Source organism: Alligator mississippiensis, chromosome 5, assembly GCF_030867095.1.
Source record: "Alligator mississippiensis isolate rAllMis1 chromosome 5, rAllMis1, whole genome shotgun sequence".
Taxonomy (NCBI): Eukaryota; Metazoa; Chordata; order Crocodylia; family Alligatoridae; genus Alligator; species Alligator mississippiensis.
Window position 1 is genome coordinate 216,650,399 of NC_081828.1, and position 15,136 is coordinate 216,665,534.

Below are 15,136 nucleotides of genomic sequence, written 5' to 3' on the forward strand. Positions count from 1 at the left end.
AGAGAAGCTGGGTGGAAACTGAAACCAGCAAACCTTCCTCCCAGTGAAAGCTGGAACGAAAGCATCTGCTCCCGTCTCTGGCTTTGCTGTCGATTTTTACCCCTTCCCTGCCATGATCACAGGTCCTGGCTTTAATCACCTGCCAACCACAGCTTGTTCCTCTTGAATCATTTCTTCTATTAGATGCTCCATTGCTTTAAATAGGTCCTGATGGATTTTATTGGATTCCTCTTATAAAATAACATTCGGTCCTCCCTGCGGTCCTAGATCTGAAGCTTTCTCCTGGGGAGCATCTGTGTCTGTCATTTGCCCTTTAGTGTCCAAGTGCAGCAAATGTCCCAGAGAGCTAGGCCCTTTGGGCATTCCCATGTTACCACCATTGGTAAGTGTCCAGGCTGGGGCCACACGATTCCTCAGTCTCTCCCACATTTGGCTTCATTCTCAATCCCTGTTTTTCACTCCTATTATTTTGCTCTGGCTGCCCCATGAGTAACATTGTAGTATGTACTTATATGGACATCCCTGTTGCTTCCAGGAGGTGTTTAAGGAAAGGATTGGCTATTCCCACCTGTACGAAGTCCTGAAGAGCCAGAGCCAGCCCACCAGAACGCTGCTCCAGGAGCTCCTGAACATGGTATGGCCTCAGCTCTGCTTTGGGGGATGGCTCGTGGCTCTGAGCAGCCCCTGTGCCCCTTGCACACAAGGCAGGCGTGGGGGCACTGCTCTGGTGCCATGTGAGTGGAGTTCTCAAACAGCTGGGAGAGGGGCTGTCTCTAGAGACCTGAGTGCTGCTGCCTCACCCTGTAGCACAAGCAGTATTGAATGAATTCAGATGTAGAGGTCCTGGTGTTTGATCTCCCTTGCCTGTGACTCATTGACATGTGCATGACAGCACATCTGCTTGCCCACGAGCAAAATGATGCAGCAGCATGCGTCTCTCTGCTCTTATCTCTGGTCCTCTGGAGTCAGTTCCATGGCCTTGACCTCCTAATCTGCTGAGCTAGCTCTCCTGCCCCCAGAGAGGAAGGCTGCATACTCGTGGGTACCACCTCCAGCCCGGTGTTTACAGGAAATCTCTTTGTTTGTTCATCCCCACCCACACAGCTCACCCCACTTCCTGCCGCGGTGTTGTGCCCTGTCCCCAGCTTGCTTGCTAAATGTGGAGCTAAGTAACTGTGTCTCCCCAGCAGAGATGAAAGGGGATAATAGGGATAAAATGTACAGCCACTGCCTCCTTGTGCATCAGGCCAGAAATTGCAGGTCTGAATTCTCATCAGGGAAAAGTACATCTCAGTGGCACGGGGCCAGCTTTTAAAGCCCAAGGGCTGAGTATGACCCACCCAAATCCATTGCATCAGGGCTGTAGAGCCGAGGGCGGCAGGTCAATGCCTGGGTGAGTGCTGTTCTCTCAGACAGCTGTCAGGGCTTTGAACATTACTCACCTATCATCATAGTAGTGCCAGCTCATGTCTGTCATCTTTCGTCAGTAAATCTCCAGGGGCTTTATGCAGCAGGGTCAGCATCAGCATCCCCATTGTACAGCTAGGGAAACTGAGGCACAGCAGGGGTGAGGCCTGCCCAGGGTCAGCCAGTGCAAGAGGGACGGAGCTGTGAGATGACACCACATCTCATGAGACCTGGTTTGGCATCCTAGACACCCTGCCATAGCATCTGGTAGACATGAGAGCATTTTACCAGGGTGGCTAAGAAGAGGAAATCTCTTTTGTTTTGTTTTTTCAAAAAGATCAGAAAGTTCAGGACTAGCCTCAGATTAAACAGTGAGACCGTACCAGAGCTGGACATAATCTCCTGACTCCCACCCTGTGCTTTGTCCCTGGGAGAGGCCAGCTTCCTGCAGCATGAGCCCTGTAATAATCAAAGAGCAGGAAGGAAGCTTCCGTTCTACCTTGGAGCTCTTTTCCGGATCCATTGTGTCTAGGTCCAGATCGGTATCCATCGTTGTGCACCTTCTAGGACAGATCTGAAGTTGCTCTGGATTCTGGAGAAAGAGCAGCTTGCAGACACAAGCTCTATCTCTTTCTTTGCTCTCCAGCTCCATGCATTCAGAGTTAAACTGGAAGGGAAGAGAGCAGCTGCTAGCAGGGGATTTCCTAACAGAGATAGGGCAGCAGAAGTCTCTTGTTAAAAGGCCTCCAAAGCTGTTGCATTTCAGAAATGCGTGAGATATTGGACAGTGGGTCTTGATGCCTACTAAGAACCACCTTCCCCTGCAGCACTTGGCTGCCTTAAACACAAGTGCTGTTTGGCGTGGAGCTGGGTACAGACTGATTAAATGGGCAAGTCTGTGGCACTGAGAGATGGGATAGGCAAGGGCTGGGAGTTATAGGGGGTCAGGGGAAGTCCACAGTACAACCACCGTGCAAATGAATAAGCAGTTATTTGCAGATACGGAGTAGGACTCCTGAGGTGAAATGCAGGGGTAGCTGCAGTTGACTGTTACTGTCTAGGTAGGGCTGATGATAGTCTCACCCATACATCCTCAGATACATCCCTATGGCTCTGTCCCCAGTCTCCCTTGAGGCAGTTCATGCTTCCCCACCTGTGCTTAGAAGCTGCCTTTGCCCCAAGCCTCAGCTGCCTGATAAGATGTTTCCCCCAGGGCAGGGAGAGAAGGTTCATCCCAAATTAAATTACCACCCAAAGTGTCAGTGTATCTCTACTTGGACCATCAGGAGACTTCGAACCCAGCTCCTCTGGATCTAAAATTGTGGGCTTCAGCTGAGCCAGAGTTCCAGCCGGCGGTACCTTGGTGGCTGTAGCTAACTCCATCAATATGGTCAACTCGTATATGGTCAAGCCACCCAGGTCCGTCCGGTATTGTTGGTTACATGCTACTTCAGAGGCATCTGTGTGCCCCTCTGGTATCTCAGGATGGCAGCTCCATTCCCCCGGCTTGGGATGCATGTGACCAAGATGCCTCAGTCTTCTAGAGCTGGGTTTTCCTCATTTGCGAGAGAGCAGCTGTATTGAGGATCTTGCTACCTGCTCCTGGCTGGTGCCTGCTTGGTCTCTTCTCAGCCGTCACTGCCCTGCTCCCCTTCAGAGAGAGCTCCTGCCTCCGCCTTCTCTGCAAGGGGGCATGCTTCTCCAGTGCGCCTGCACCTCAGCCTGGATGCAGTTGTGTCTTTGCACTGGTGCCCCAGGTCTCTCCATGGCTCATGGGCAGTGTGTGGAATACAAACAAGGTGCCCTGAGTCCTTTTGCAGGGTTGCACCCAGGCCTTGCCTCAGTGCTGCTGTATTGCATGATAGGATGATGTCCTCCAGGGTTTGGACCGTTTCCTGATGCACTGAGGGGATCCAAGTCAAGCAGGCCAGGAAGGGGGCAGATGGCACATCCCTGGGCTCAGCTGAGGAATCTTGTGGGGGAGCTAGGAGGACCAAGCAGGGCAGTCCGAGCTGAGAGGTGTGACTGCGTGGCCTTGTATCCCAACAGGCAGTGGAAGGCGACCACAACTCCTTCCCCATCCGCCTCATTCGCAATGAGCAGCCGCTGCTGATCCTCACTGCATGGCTGCCAGACCTGATGTCGCGAGACCTGCAGGTGTTCCTGTCCGACTGGCTGAAGAGGATCTGCAGCGCCTCCCCACAAAGCCGCCTGACCTGCGTCAAGGCGGGCATGGTCAGCTGCCTCCTGGACGTCCTGGGCGCCGAGCAGGCACTGGACAGGAAGTGCTCAGAGAACCTCATCGACCTCCTCCAGGTGCTGGGCAGCCTCTCCATCCGCCCAGGGGAGCTGCGCCAGCTCATCAAGCTGCTGTGGACTGAAAGCGGGAGCGGGGCCCACCCCTATGCCACACAGGTCATTCGGGCACTCTCAGGCATGGCCCGCAAGGACAGGCCAGAGCGGGCCCTACAATACTTCGACCTGACGCCCAGCATGGCAGGCATCATGGTGCCGCCCATCCAGAAGTGGCCGGGCAGCGGCTTCGCCTTCCACGCCTGGGTCTGCCTGAATGAGGAGCCCATGGACAACATGGAGCAGGGAGTGAGGCTGAAGCGGAAGCAGCTGTACAGGTAGGGGCTGGGCCACGTGGACACTGAGCTGTGGAGGATTGCTGGCATTGCCCAATTTGACACTTGGGTGTCATAACCCCTATGACTTTGTTGCCCTGGTTCTAGTGGCGTAGGCTCCTTTTGTCGTTCATGAGCAACCTGGGGCATGTCATGTGAGACAAGGGGCTGCTTCCTGAGACAAGAGCTCACTACAGCTCCCCTGTCAAAATGTCAGTGATGCCTCCCCTCCCTCCACTTCCTTTTGGTTGCTTCTGTTTGTGGTGGGGGTCCCAGTAAGAAGCCAGGAGCCTGCAGAGCCCTTACAGCTCTAGGAAGGGGGAGGAACTGGGTCTGATCACACCCTGACATCAGGAGGATGCTGAGGGGTGGAAGGGCAGAGCAGTTATCACAGGCAGGTCTCAGCTTCCTTCTGTGTCACAAGCTCCAGGGGCCCCTGAATCCCAGTGCTCGCAGTGGCTTAGCTGGGTCCAGCATTGGGAAAGCCCCGATTTTCCCCAGGAACATCCAGCCCCTCATTACGTCCATTACCAGGACCTGCCGTGGCATCTCCCTTTTCTCTGCCTGCTCCATATCTTAGTTATCTCACGCTTGCACTCTTTGCTCCATGTCAGGGTTTATCTTCCTCCTCCATCTCCCTGCAGGCTGTCACCCTGTCGGCTGCTTCATTTGCTTCCTTTCCCAACCCCAGTGCTCTTTACTGGCTGTGTCATCCTCCCGCACATGGTCCTTCTCCAGTGTGTGCATTCATCTCACCCATGCCCCATCCCTTCCGCTTCTGCGCCAGTCTCCCATGCCTCAAGTTGGGTCCAGCGGCTCAGTCACTCATGCCTTCTCCCTGTGATTTCCCCCTCCTCCCAGCTTTTTCACAGCCAGTGGCACAGGCTTTGAGGCCTTCTTCACCACCGAGGGCATGCTAGTGGTGGCAGTCTGCACCAAGAAGGAGTACATGACAGTGACCCTCCCAGAATTCCCCTTCAACGACTCTGCATGGGTGAGTAAAATCCCACCCTGCCTCAGCAAGATGCTCCCTTCTGAGCCAGCTCACCCATTCTTCCACTGCTTCCCAGTAGATCACAGAAGTCTGTCTCATCTTTCAATCAAAGGAAATCTCCCAGAATTCCCTCCATATGCCCAAAAATGTGACTTTTGTCTTCCCTACCTACCAGCCATTCATGTCATGCAGCAACACTTGCTTTCCTTGCTGTATAAGTAAGTGATCAATTTGTCACTGAACCTTTTCATTGTGACTCCCCTACCCAGTCCCTGTCTTTTTCTCAATGGTAGTCAGAGCAGTCCTGGCAGTTGAAAGCTCCATTATGCGAAGTGCTAGACACGGTAGCAAGAGTGACACATGGCATATTTCCACCAGTGTAAGTTATATGAGTTGTGTTTGCCTGGAACCAGAGCAGAGGAGCTGATCCTGGGGTAGCCAGCCAGAGGCTGCCATTACAGCATCTCAGCCGCTGGTGGCAGAGGAGTAGGTCATGGCCTGCTTGCCACAAGCAAGCTGCTATCCAAACTGGGCACAGTTTAGAAAGAGTGCAGGACAGGGCAACAAAAATGATCAGGGCCATGAGAGGGAAGACATGAAGAAAGGCTAAAAGAGCCAGGGTCATTTAGTTTGGAGAAGAGAAGATTGGGAGCAGGGGATTTGATATAGTCTTCAAATACCTGAAGTGTGATTACAGATAGGATGGAGATGGGCTTTTCTCTGGCCATAGGAGACAGGACTAGGAGCAATGGCCTCAAGCTGCAGCAAGCCAAATTTAGGCTGGGGATGAGGAGGAACTTTCTGCCTCGGAGGGTGGTCAAGCATTGGAACAAGCTGCCTACAGAAGCTGTGGGATCTGCATCCTTGGAAACTTTTAAGAGCCGGTTGGCCAGACACTTGGTTGGGATGGTTTAGTCCAGGATGATCCTGCTTGGAGCATGGGGCTGGACTAGAAGTGACCTCACAAGGTCCCTTCCAGCCCTACTTTCCTAGGATCCTGTGATCCCAGGATGGCTTATGGACATATGAGTATACCAGTGTAACTTACCCCAATGGACTTTCACCTCTGATTTTTCCAGGAGTTATTTCCAGCTAGATTCAAGTAAATTACACTGGCATGGGGCTGTTCATCATCTGTGCACTCCGCATTTACACTGGTGTGAAGCCAGGTTACACCAGTGTGGATATATGACATGCGTCCACACCATAAGAGAGGGTCTCTGTCCCAGAGAACTTAGAGGATCAGCAGAGGGTGGGAGGAGGAGCAGGCAGAGACAGGGGAATTGATTTGTCCCAGGTCCTTCAGTGGTTCGTGGACAGAGGGTGTCCCAAGTCCCTCTGTAGGGTTGTACCGAGGCACTGCCTTGGGTTTGAATCTCCAGAAGAGATGCACAACAGCAGCATATTGTTCAGAAGGGTCTGTCCCTTGCAGCCCTCCAGGGAGTAGGGGAGACTTGGCTCCTGCACCCCAAGAAGGAATAGGAAGATTTGGGGAGGTGACCTGACCTGTTTGGGGCCATCTCAATAATAAACGTGTCCTGTGGGGTTCAGTGGCAGCTCCAGGGGTAGGTGCCTGGAGACTTTAGAAGAGTTCCCAGGTGCTGGAGGGATGCTCTGGCAGTTCTTCAAGGGGTCAGCAGTTTGGCATGGTGCTGGGGGCATGGTATTGCTGGGCCAGCGGTGCCCCATAGAGGTGCCATTGCATCTTTCATAGGCATATAGGTGCTTACCCGGTTTCCAGGCCAGCAGTTCCACCTTTCTCCATTCCTGTGGCAGCTCCAGTTAAGCAGAGGGCACATCCCTGCCCATCTTAAGGGGCCAGGCTGTGCTGATGCATATTGACTAGACAGCCCAGAGGAGGCTGTCCCAAGGAGCTGAGCCTCCCTTTAGGGTGAAACCTGCTGCCGCCCAAAATAGCCACCCTGAGCCCATTGCTGAAGGACTGGTTTTGCCCAGCCTGCAAGGCTGGTTCCTCAGGGACCTGGGAGGTGGGGATTGCAGAGGAGAGCCCTGTGGAACCCAGTGTAGGGCTCTGGCTGCCCACCGGTGGTCACTCCCTGTCCCCTGCTCTCTACACAGCACTGCATCGACATTGCCCACATCATGGGCCGCCGGCCCTTCGGCCAGAACCTGGTGAACATCTACACGGATGGGCAGCTGAGGAAGGTGGCACAGCTCCGCTTCCCCTCCCTCAATGAGGTAACGGCCGAAGCAGGCCACCTGGGTATTGCCACTCCCTTCGCTACTCCTCTTCTGGGGTGACCCATGGGGTCCTGGACCCCTGCTGATCTGCTGCTCACCCACTTTCCATGGGTGACCTTGGAAATACTGGAGAGCTGGAGTGAGCGCCAGACACCCCCGGGCACCACCTCTCTGCCTGTAGAGAGGCTCGGAGGGCTGTGGGGTGTTGGTGAGTTCAGCTGGGACCCCTCATAGTGGGTGAGGCAGGACCTCTCATCCCGTCTTAGGATCACAGGATGGGAAGGGGCCTCTTGGGCCATTCAGTCAAGTCTCCTGCATCCACGGGCCCCCATTTATTTACCCCTAATCCTCACTGCATACTACTAGGAGCACCAAGACCACCTCACAGGTAAAGTCAGGGGAAACAAGGGCACTGCCAGTGTGCTGTCAGTGTGACAAGGCAAGAAGTAGCTGGCTAATGTATGCCCAGAAGATCCTAGGAAAGGACCGGGCCTGGGGTTACAGAGAAAAGCAAAATCCCCAGTCTGTGCCAGTCTGACCTCAGGAAAAATTCCTTTCTGATCCAGTTTGGTAACAAGCCTCATCCCAGGCAGAAGAGCAAGACCCAGCCAGGAACTTCATTGGGCGTGAGGGAGGGAAACCAGACCCAGGGTGTTAAGCCGTGGGGGTGAAATGGAAGGTGACACATGAAAACCCTCACAGAGCCCCCAGCTACCTAGCCTGCATTGTACCCGCTAGACCCTGCTTCCTCTTGGATCCTCACTCCTCCTTTTCCCTCACTGCCCCTGTCACATGGTGTGTGGATCAGATCCAGCCTCTTGTTCTCTTCTGGCTGCAATGTAGAGGGTGAGGACAGGGGTGGAGAACTGGTCAGGTTGAAATCAACAGTGCAAAGCTCTTGGTGGCTTCAGCAGGGCCAGGATTTCACCCTTGGTCTCCACTTCTCTGGCCCTTTTTGTCCTCTGAAAGGGTATGGTTGCCCAAGAGAGGAGACATGATGCTCTTAGAGGTCATTGTCAGAGAGAGAAACACCTCAGGTCCTGATTCAGGAAAGCCTCCTTGTCCAGAAACACTAGGGCTGAATGTGCTCTCCTGGGTTGGGACCTCACAGAAGTCCCCACTGGGATCAAGGGGTGCGAGAGCATCGGGCTCTGAGGAGGAGGAGGTCTCGCAGAGCTCCCTGTTTGTCCTCCGTCCACAGCCCAGGCCCCTCTCTCTGTTTTCAGTCGTTCACCTCCTGCTGCATTGGCTCCGCTGGGCACCGGACAACGACCACCTCCACCCTCTGCTCCCTGCCTTCCCACTCGCCAGACCTCACCTTCACCACCCACCCCTCACTCTGCCGCTCCCAGTCCTTCCCTGCCTCCCTGGGGACGCATGCCTGGACGCCTGGGGCTATCCAACCCCTCCGGGAAGGCCTGGTGTCCACAACAGCAGCAGGGAGCCAAGACATGGAGTGGGGGACACCAACCTCCCTGGAGGGGCACCTGGGGTTGGTGTCCATATTCTACGAAGCCCTGCAGCCGGCCCAGGTCAAAGTGCTGTTCTCCGCAGGTACAGTCGGGGCTTCATGTGTGGTGTTCCCTGGGCAAAAGCGGAGGCTTGGGTGCAGGAGCAATTTGGGGAGCCTACAGCTGGGTCAGTCATCTACATCTAGCAGGGTTCTGGCCCCAGTGGATAACAGGGAAGGGAGTCATTCTTGGGTACCACACGGGCACATGTCTGTGGCTTTGCCTTGAGATTGGCACTGCTGGGTGCTGCCTCCTCCCAGCCTCAGAGGTGAGAGCAAGTCCAGCCTGTGCTGTGACTTGTGAATGCCATTAAGGCACCGCTGGGTTCCTGTCTCCCAGTGAGTTTTCATGGCAGATATGGGGCCTGAGCAAGTCTCCCCACCCTCAGTCTGCACCACGCAGCTCCATTCTGTTCCCTGCACCTGTTTTGCTGCCTGGGGCTCACATGGCAGGAAACGGCAGGGAGTGGTGCCTAGGCTGTGGTCATGCTGGAGATGCTGATCTGTGCGTGCAGGCGAGCGGTGCTGAGTCAGGGAAGACAACTGCACACACGACCGGGACAACCCCTCTGTGGCTGGGGATGGGGGTAGGAATGCCACCTGTCTACTCGAGCAGAAATGAAGGTTTTAGGAGCTAGCAAGGGTTGGACTGGGAGGAAGACTGCATGCTTTCAGCCTGGGGCTGGGAGCACCCAGTGGTGGCAAACCCTCTGGAGGCTCAGCCCCTCCGTCAGTGCTGCTAGGGTGGCATGGCTCCCTCGCTGCCCACATGCCAGGCTGCAGCAACCTTGTCCACATCATTCACTCACCCTCTTCTTGCTCCCCTTCCCACAGGGCCCAATGTCACATCTCCATTCAAGCCTGAAAGTGACTTCTTGGAACTCAGCAGCAAGCTGCTGCTCTTCTACACCCCCCAGGTAAGGAGGGAACCTCCCCAGGGTCCTGTCTGCAGCATAGGACTGGTGTGAGTGCCATCCCCCCAGGGCATGCAGTGGGTCTGCAGGATGGACCCTGTATAGACATGGCAGGGGGGGAGCCTGTGCTGTCTTTAAAGCAGTTGCAATGGGCTCGGAGAGCTCCCTGGGTTGGGGAAGCTGTGTTGTACTAGCACGGCCCTGATGGCGCTGCCTCACCAGCCATGTAGGGGAGCTGGGGGTTTGCACTGGCATAGACGGGGTGGTGGGTGTATGGGAACCAGCTCTGAAGGGCAGTACCTGCTGACTCTGCTGCCCTGTCCCATTGTGGCAGTAAAGGGCTTTAAGCAGCTCTAGTGCCTTCCCCATGAGGGAATCACAGGTCCTTCAGTCTGGCTGTGTGGGGACTGGCCAGGGGGAATGGCAGAGGTCCAGCGTGGATGGGAAGCAGCTGGGACCTTCCCCCTCGCTATGAGCTTGGCCGGGGCCTCAGGAGAGTCTGCAGACATGGAGCCTCTAGGCACTGGGACATCACCAGTGACTCCTGCAATGGCTCTGCCTCCCTCCAAGGCTTGTGATCCCCCCGCTTCAGTGGGCAGGGAGAGCTCAACTCAGGGGAAGTGCCATGGCCACCTCTGAGGAGGCTGCTCTTAAACAGATGCTAACTCCCTTGGGTCATTGTCCCCAGAGTCACACCTGCCTGCCCTTGCTAATGCAGATGGCCCAGCTTACATCTGACCTGCTGTGACCCTGTCAGGTGCAGGCTGGCCCCTCAAGGTGACCGGAGCTGGCTTTCCCCATCTGTGTGTAAAGGGGAAGTGGAGTCTGCCGCAGGGGCTTTGCTTTATGCTTAAAGCTGGGCATGCAAACTTGGATCTGCTGGGCACAGACTCGCCCACTGACTGTGCAGGGAGGGAGATGCAGCATGGGTGAGGGACTTGTAGCCACGCCGGTGCACCCAGTGCTATAGACCTGGCCCTCTGAGAGGGTGTTCCTTGTACTGGATCCCTCCAGCAGCCCCAGTGTTGCCCAGTAACAAAGACTGCACAGGATATCAAATGTCCCAGGCTCTCCTGATGATGTGTGGAGTGAAACCATTGTCTGAATACATGGCCTTTGCCACAGAGGAGTTCAGTCCTGTGCCAGGTGCCATCTGTGCCCTCAGGAGTGGGCAGTCCCTGCTGGAAGTTGAACGCACAGGACAGTGAGATCATCCCAGTTGCACAAATGGGAACGGAGGCAGCAATGAAGTGAGCTGCCCTTCTAGCAGGTTTGCTGCAGAGCTAGGAGCTTGGACCCAAGCTTATTTTCCTATCCTTTTCCAAGCAGGATGGCTCACGTGGGGGCTAGAGGATTGAGATGGTCTGGACCCCTTGGCATCTCTGTCATGGGCACTAAAGTAGCTTTGTATTTCCCCTTCCACAGGCCTGCAATAATAACATCTGCCTGGATCTTTCTCCAAACCACTTTTTTGATGGGCGGCTGACAGGGCACAAGGTGGTGAACTGGGATGTCAAGGTATGGTTCTGGCTTCTGCCCTGACTTGGGCATGGGAGCAAAGAGAGTTAGACTGCAGGAAGTTAGTGCAGGACTGTCTGAGGCCTGGGGCAGGTAGCAGCTTTACACTGGGGTAATCAGCATTACCTTGAGGTAGGTAAAAGTGGGTAAACAGAACAGATACCAGTAATGTTACCCAGTAGGTAGGTGCTACGGTGAGGCATATGACAGGCGCTGAAGGTGAGAAATAGAGTCTCCTGGCAGTCTCTCACTAGTAACTGTACACCATTAGCATAGCCAGGGGAGGATGGAGGGTCATCTGTGTAGTGCCTGGGTCTTAGACAGGGCCCTGCCTCTCTCTCTCTGCAGGATGTTGTCAACTGCATTGGGGGCATGGGGGTGCTTCTGCCACTGCTGGAGCAAGTGGCAGCTAAGAAGAAGGAGACTGAAGAGAACCAGGAAACACATGACCTGGTTGGTCCAGAGTTGACGTCTTCCAAGAACGCCCAGGGCATGCTCATCCCCCTCGGGAAGTCCTCGGGTAAGCAAAGCATGCGGGGGGCCTTGGCCAGTGTGGGAGGTAGCAGGACATGTTTCTGCTGATCCACAGGGAGGCAGATTCTTTTGCATGCCCGTGGAAGCCCCTGAAATGCTCAAGGGCTCAGCATCCTTATCACTTGCCCAGCTGGACATTGGGCAGCAGGGCCCTCTGTGCCCTGGGAAACCGGATGGGTTCCAGCTGAACATTCCCAGTTGGCTGACTCCATCTCATTCCCTCTGGCAGAGGGCAGGCTGGAGAGGAACAGCGTGGCTGCCTTCCTGCTGCTGGTGAAGAACTTCATCCGCTGTCACCCTGTGAACCAGGAGAGCTTAGTGCAGTGCCACGGGCCAGCGATCATCGGAGCCCTGCTGCAGAAGGTAAGAGATTTCCATCCACTGGGTTCATTGGCCTCCTAGGGCCTCTAGGCAATGGAAACAGGCCATGGCCTGGTGCTTGCGCCTGCAAAAATAATATGCAAAAAACCAAACCCATGCAATGGTGTGTGCAAGCCATTGGCAGGAGTGCCTCTGCGGCATCTCAGCTTCCAGTCATCCCAAAAGGATGTCTGCTTGAGAGTGGCTAAGCTGTAGCCTAAGCCTGTCAGTGGGAGGTGGTGGGTAGAGAAAGAGGATATTATTTTACATGTGTAACGCAGATGCATTGAGATTGTGCAAACACACACGTGCATGCGCATGCACTTACATATATCCCAATGGTGGAATTCATTTTCTTCCATCACCCCAGACATCAGATTGAGGCCATGTGTAGCAGGCTCACTTGTCAGCCAGGAAACTCATGACGTTCCCAGTGATCAGCTAAACCTGCCAGCCCTGACGCGGGGCATTTTTCTACTCCCAGCCACGCTGGCTGCTGCAGCTGTTACGCAAATTCTGCTGCACAGTGTGGACAACGGGGCTGAGGAGTTTGATGGGTCGATTGCATCTGCCAGTGCCCTGAATAGCAAAGTAACAAGCCTTAATGAGAAGCAAACTGCCAGGCAGGGGCTGAGGTCATCTCATTAAGCACAAGAGAATGAGCCTCAATGAGTTGTGAACAGATGAGCCACACTTCCAGCACAAACCAGCCAAGCATCTTAAATCGGTATAAGCAGTGCCATTAATATAGACATCAAAAGGGCTTGGGGAATGCCTGGGTTCACTGGCCACCTGCATTATCTATGAGTGACTTAAGCTGTTTATACCATAAAGGGTTAAACAGTAGTACTTGCAGTGGGGGGAGCACATGTCTTTTCCAGCAAGCAGCTCTGATGCAGGTCCCCTTCACATGACCCAAGGGCTTTGAAGCCTTTAAGTCCCAGAAAGCACTCTGCCTCTGCCTGTGAAATGGGCATGGCACTCCCTCCCAGCTCTTCTGCCTTGCCCTTGCCAGGTCTCCAGCCTGATGATGGACATGAATGTGCTGATGGCATCTCGGGTCCTGATGGAGCAGGTAACCTCTGAGAGCAATGGCCTCTTGCTGCATCTCCTCTACCAGTACCTGCTCTTCGATTTCCGCATCTGGAGAAACAGCGACTTTGCCGTCCGCTTGGGTAAGGGGCTAAAGCTTGGGGTCTGCTCCATTGCTGGGCTTTGATCCCAGCAGCTCTCAGAGGTGCCTTCTGGTGGGGATTTGCCAGCCAGAGAATTTGCTCTGCCATGCCCTGCCATCCTTTCAAATCTGGTGAGTTCATTTACATTCCAAACATGTCTTTTTATCCCTCTGTCCTCCTCGTCCTGCTCGCAGGTCATATTCAGTATTTATCCAGCATCCTCAAGGACCACAAGCAGAGAATCCGCAAGAAGTATGGGGTGCAGTACATCCTCGACTCCATTAGGATGCACTACGGGTGAGTTAGAGGAATAAACGCTGCTTCTGTCTTGCCGGGCCGTGCTGGCATGAGCCAAGGTAGCCTATTTTGGAGCTGAGGAAGAGGAAATTCCTCAGAGCAGCCTGTGAAAGGGTCTCCCTGGCTCCTGGGAAGATGGCTGTCTCAAGGTCACCCTGCTCCAGAGCCTCTCAATACCTTGTCCTTGTTCAGTGCTCATCCGTGACCCTGGGAGCTGTAGGAAAAGATTGTGTCGATGGCCCTCAGGGCTCCTCCCAGGGCTGGATTACAACAGGCTCTAAGGAAGCCCTCTCTGGTTGTGTGGTAGCTGGGTGCTGTGTGTCCATACTCCCTCCCTCTCCACTGGCGCTCCACATCAGAGCCCTCCCACCTCCTCCCCCAGCATTTCTTCCCAGGGATTCTAGGTTCCTGCAGCCTGTGAGCTACCATCACCCCTAGCCCCATCAGACTCATTCCCAAACTGCTATCTGCCACCCTGGCTCCATCTCCCAAGCAGGAGACAGTCTGCTCAGTGGAAGTGCCTTCAGCCTGCCCGTGTTGTGTACATTGTCCCCTCCTCTCCCAGCGCTCGCAGGGAGAAGCCGATCACAGCAGATGACGTCAAGACAGTGCAGACATCCCTGTTCAGCCTGGTGAAGGACTTTCTCTCCCGGAACTTCTCTGCCGATGAGATGCAAAGCGCCCTGAACTACCTGGCTGGAGTCCACGACGAACACCAGGTGTGAGAGCAGGCAGGGAGCCAGGGAGGCCTGTGGCTCAGGCACTGCAATGGGACTTGGGAGATCCAGATTCAAGCCTTGGCCCCATCACAGGCTTCTTGTGTGTCTCTGGGGGAGCCCCCTTGGCCAAGCTCCACAAAGGGATTTAGGAGCTTCGCTGCCCTGGAGGTCAGTGGGAATTGGTCCGCTGGGGATCTGTGCCAAAGTGACTTGTCCCAGGTCATACCAGCGAAGTCATGTCAGTCCAGCCCCATCAGGTGTTCCTGTTCAACCCCTAATCCCCTTTGTGGGTCTTGGCTTTAGCTTTTCTATCCCTTCTTTCCCCCTCGTTAAGACAGGAATAACAAGGCTTCCTATGTTCTGCTGCTGAGACTGCAGTGTCCTTGGGGTGGGAGCTGCCTCTCCCTGTGGATTTGTGCTGCCCCCAGCACGTGTGCCCTTCTCTTGGCTGGAGCCTGTCAGCACCGCTGTGCTACGGAGGCTGAATCAGAGTAGAGGTGAAGGCAGGGCCACCAGGTGTCCCTGAACAGATAAAACAAAAAGGGAGCACAGCTTTTCCTTACATGGAGCGAGGCACAGGGCTGACACCGTTCATGAGGTGGGCACAACTTTCCTGCCCAAGCCTCGGCAGCTTCCAGCTCTGCAGCTTGGGCTTTGAGAGCCGGGATGTGGTTGTAGCATCCTGCAGTGACTCATGTGAGAGAGTCCCAGAGGGACCAGACATGACCCCAGCTCCCTCTCTTCTATAGCTATGCTTGGGTAGCTGGAGTAAAACCATATTGTCATCTGCATGTGAGTCCATACAGGGAATGAGCAGATTTCTTGGTCCTAAAGCTATGCCACCTGCATAGGTAGATCTAGGATTTTGAAAATGGGCAT

At 54.7% G+C, this 15,136-nt stretch overlaps 1 protein-coding gene across 5 annotated transcripts in view; it reads left to right on the top strand.

The window, feature by feature from the left end:
* Positions 1-15,136, top strand: part of NBEAL2 (neurobeachin like 2) — a 129,636-nt gene that overhangs the window by 84,939 nt on the left and 29,561 nt on the right. For all 5 annotated transcript variants that reach the window (XM_059729251.1, XM_014602735.3, XM_059729253.1 and 2 more), the window contains 12 exons: positions 536-634; positions 3,457-4,037; positions 4,896-5,028; positions 7,108-7,227; positions 8,457-8,784; positions 9,575-9,657; positions 11,080-11,172; positions 11,521-11,692; positions 11,936-12,069; positions 13,082-13,241; positions 13,436-13,538; positions 14,104-14,257. In XM_059729251.1, the coding sequence (XP_059585234.1) occupies positions 536-634; positions 3,457-4,037; positions 4,896-5,028; positions 7,108-7,227; positions 8,457-8,784; positions 9,575-9,657; positions 11,080-11,172; positions 11,521-11,692; positions 11,936-12,069; positions 13,082-13,241; positions 13,436-13,538; positions 14,104-14,257 (2,160 nt within the window). The remainder of the gene's footprint in view (positions 1-535; positions 635-3,456; positions 4,038-4,895; positions 5,029-7,107; positions 7,228-8,456; positions 8,785-9,574; positions 9,658-11,079; positions 11,173-11,520; positions 11,693-11,935; positions 12,070-13,081; positions 13,242-13,435; positions 13,539-14,103; positions 14,258-15,136) is intronic.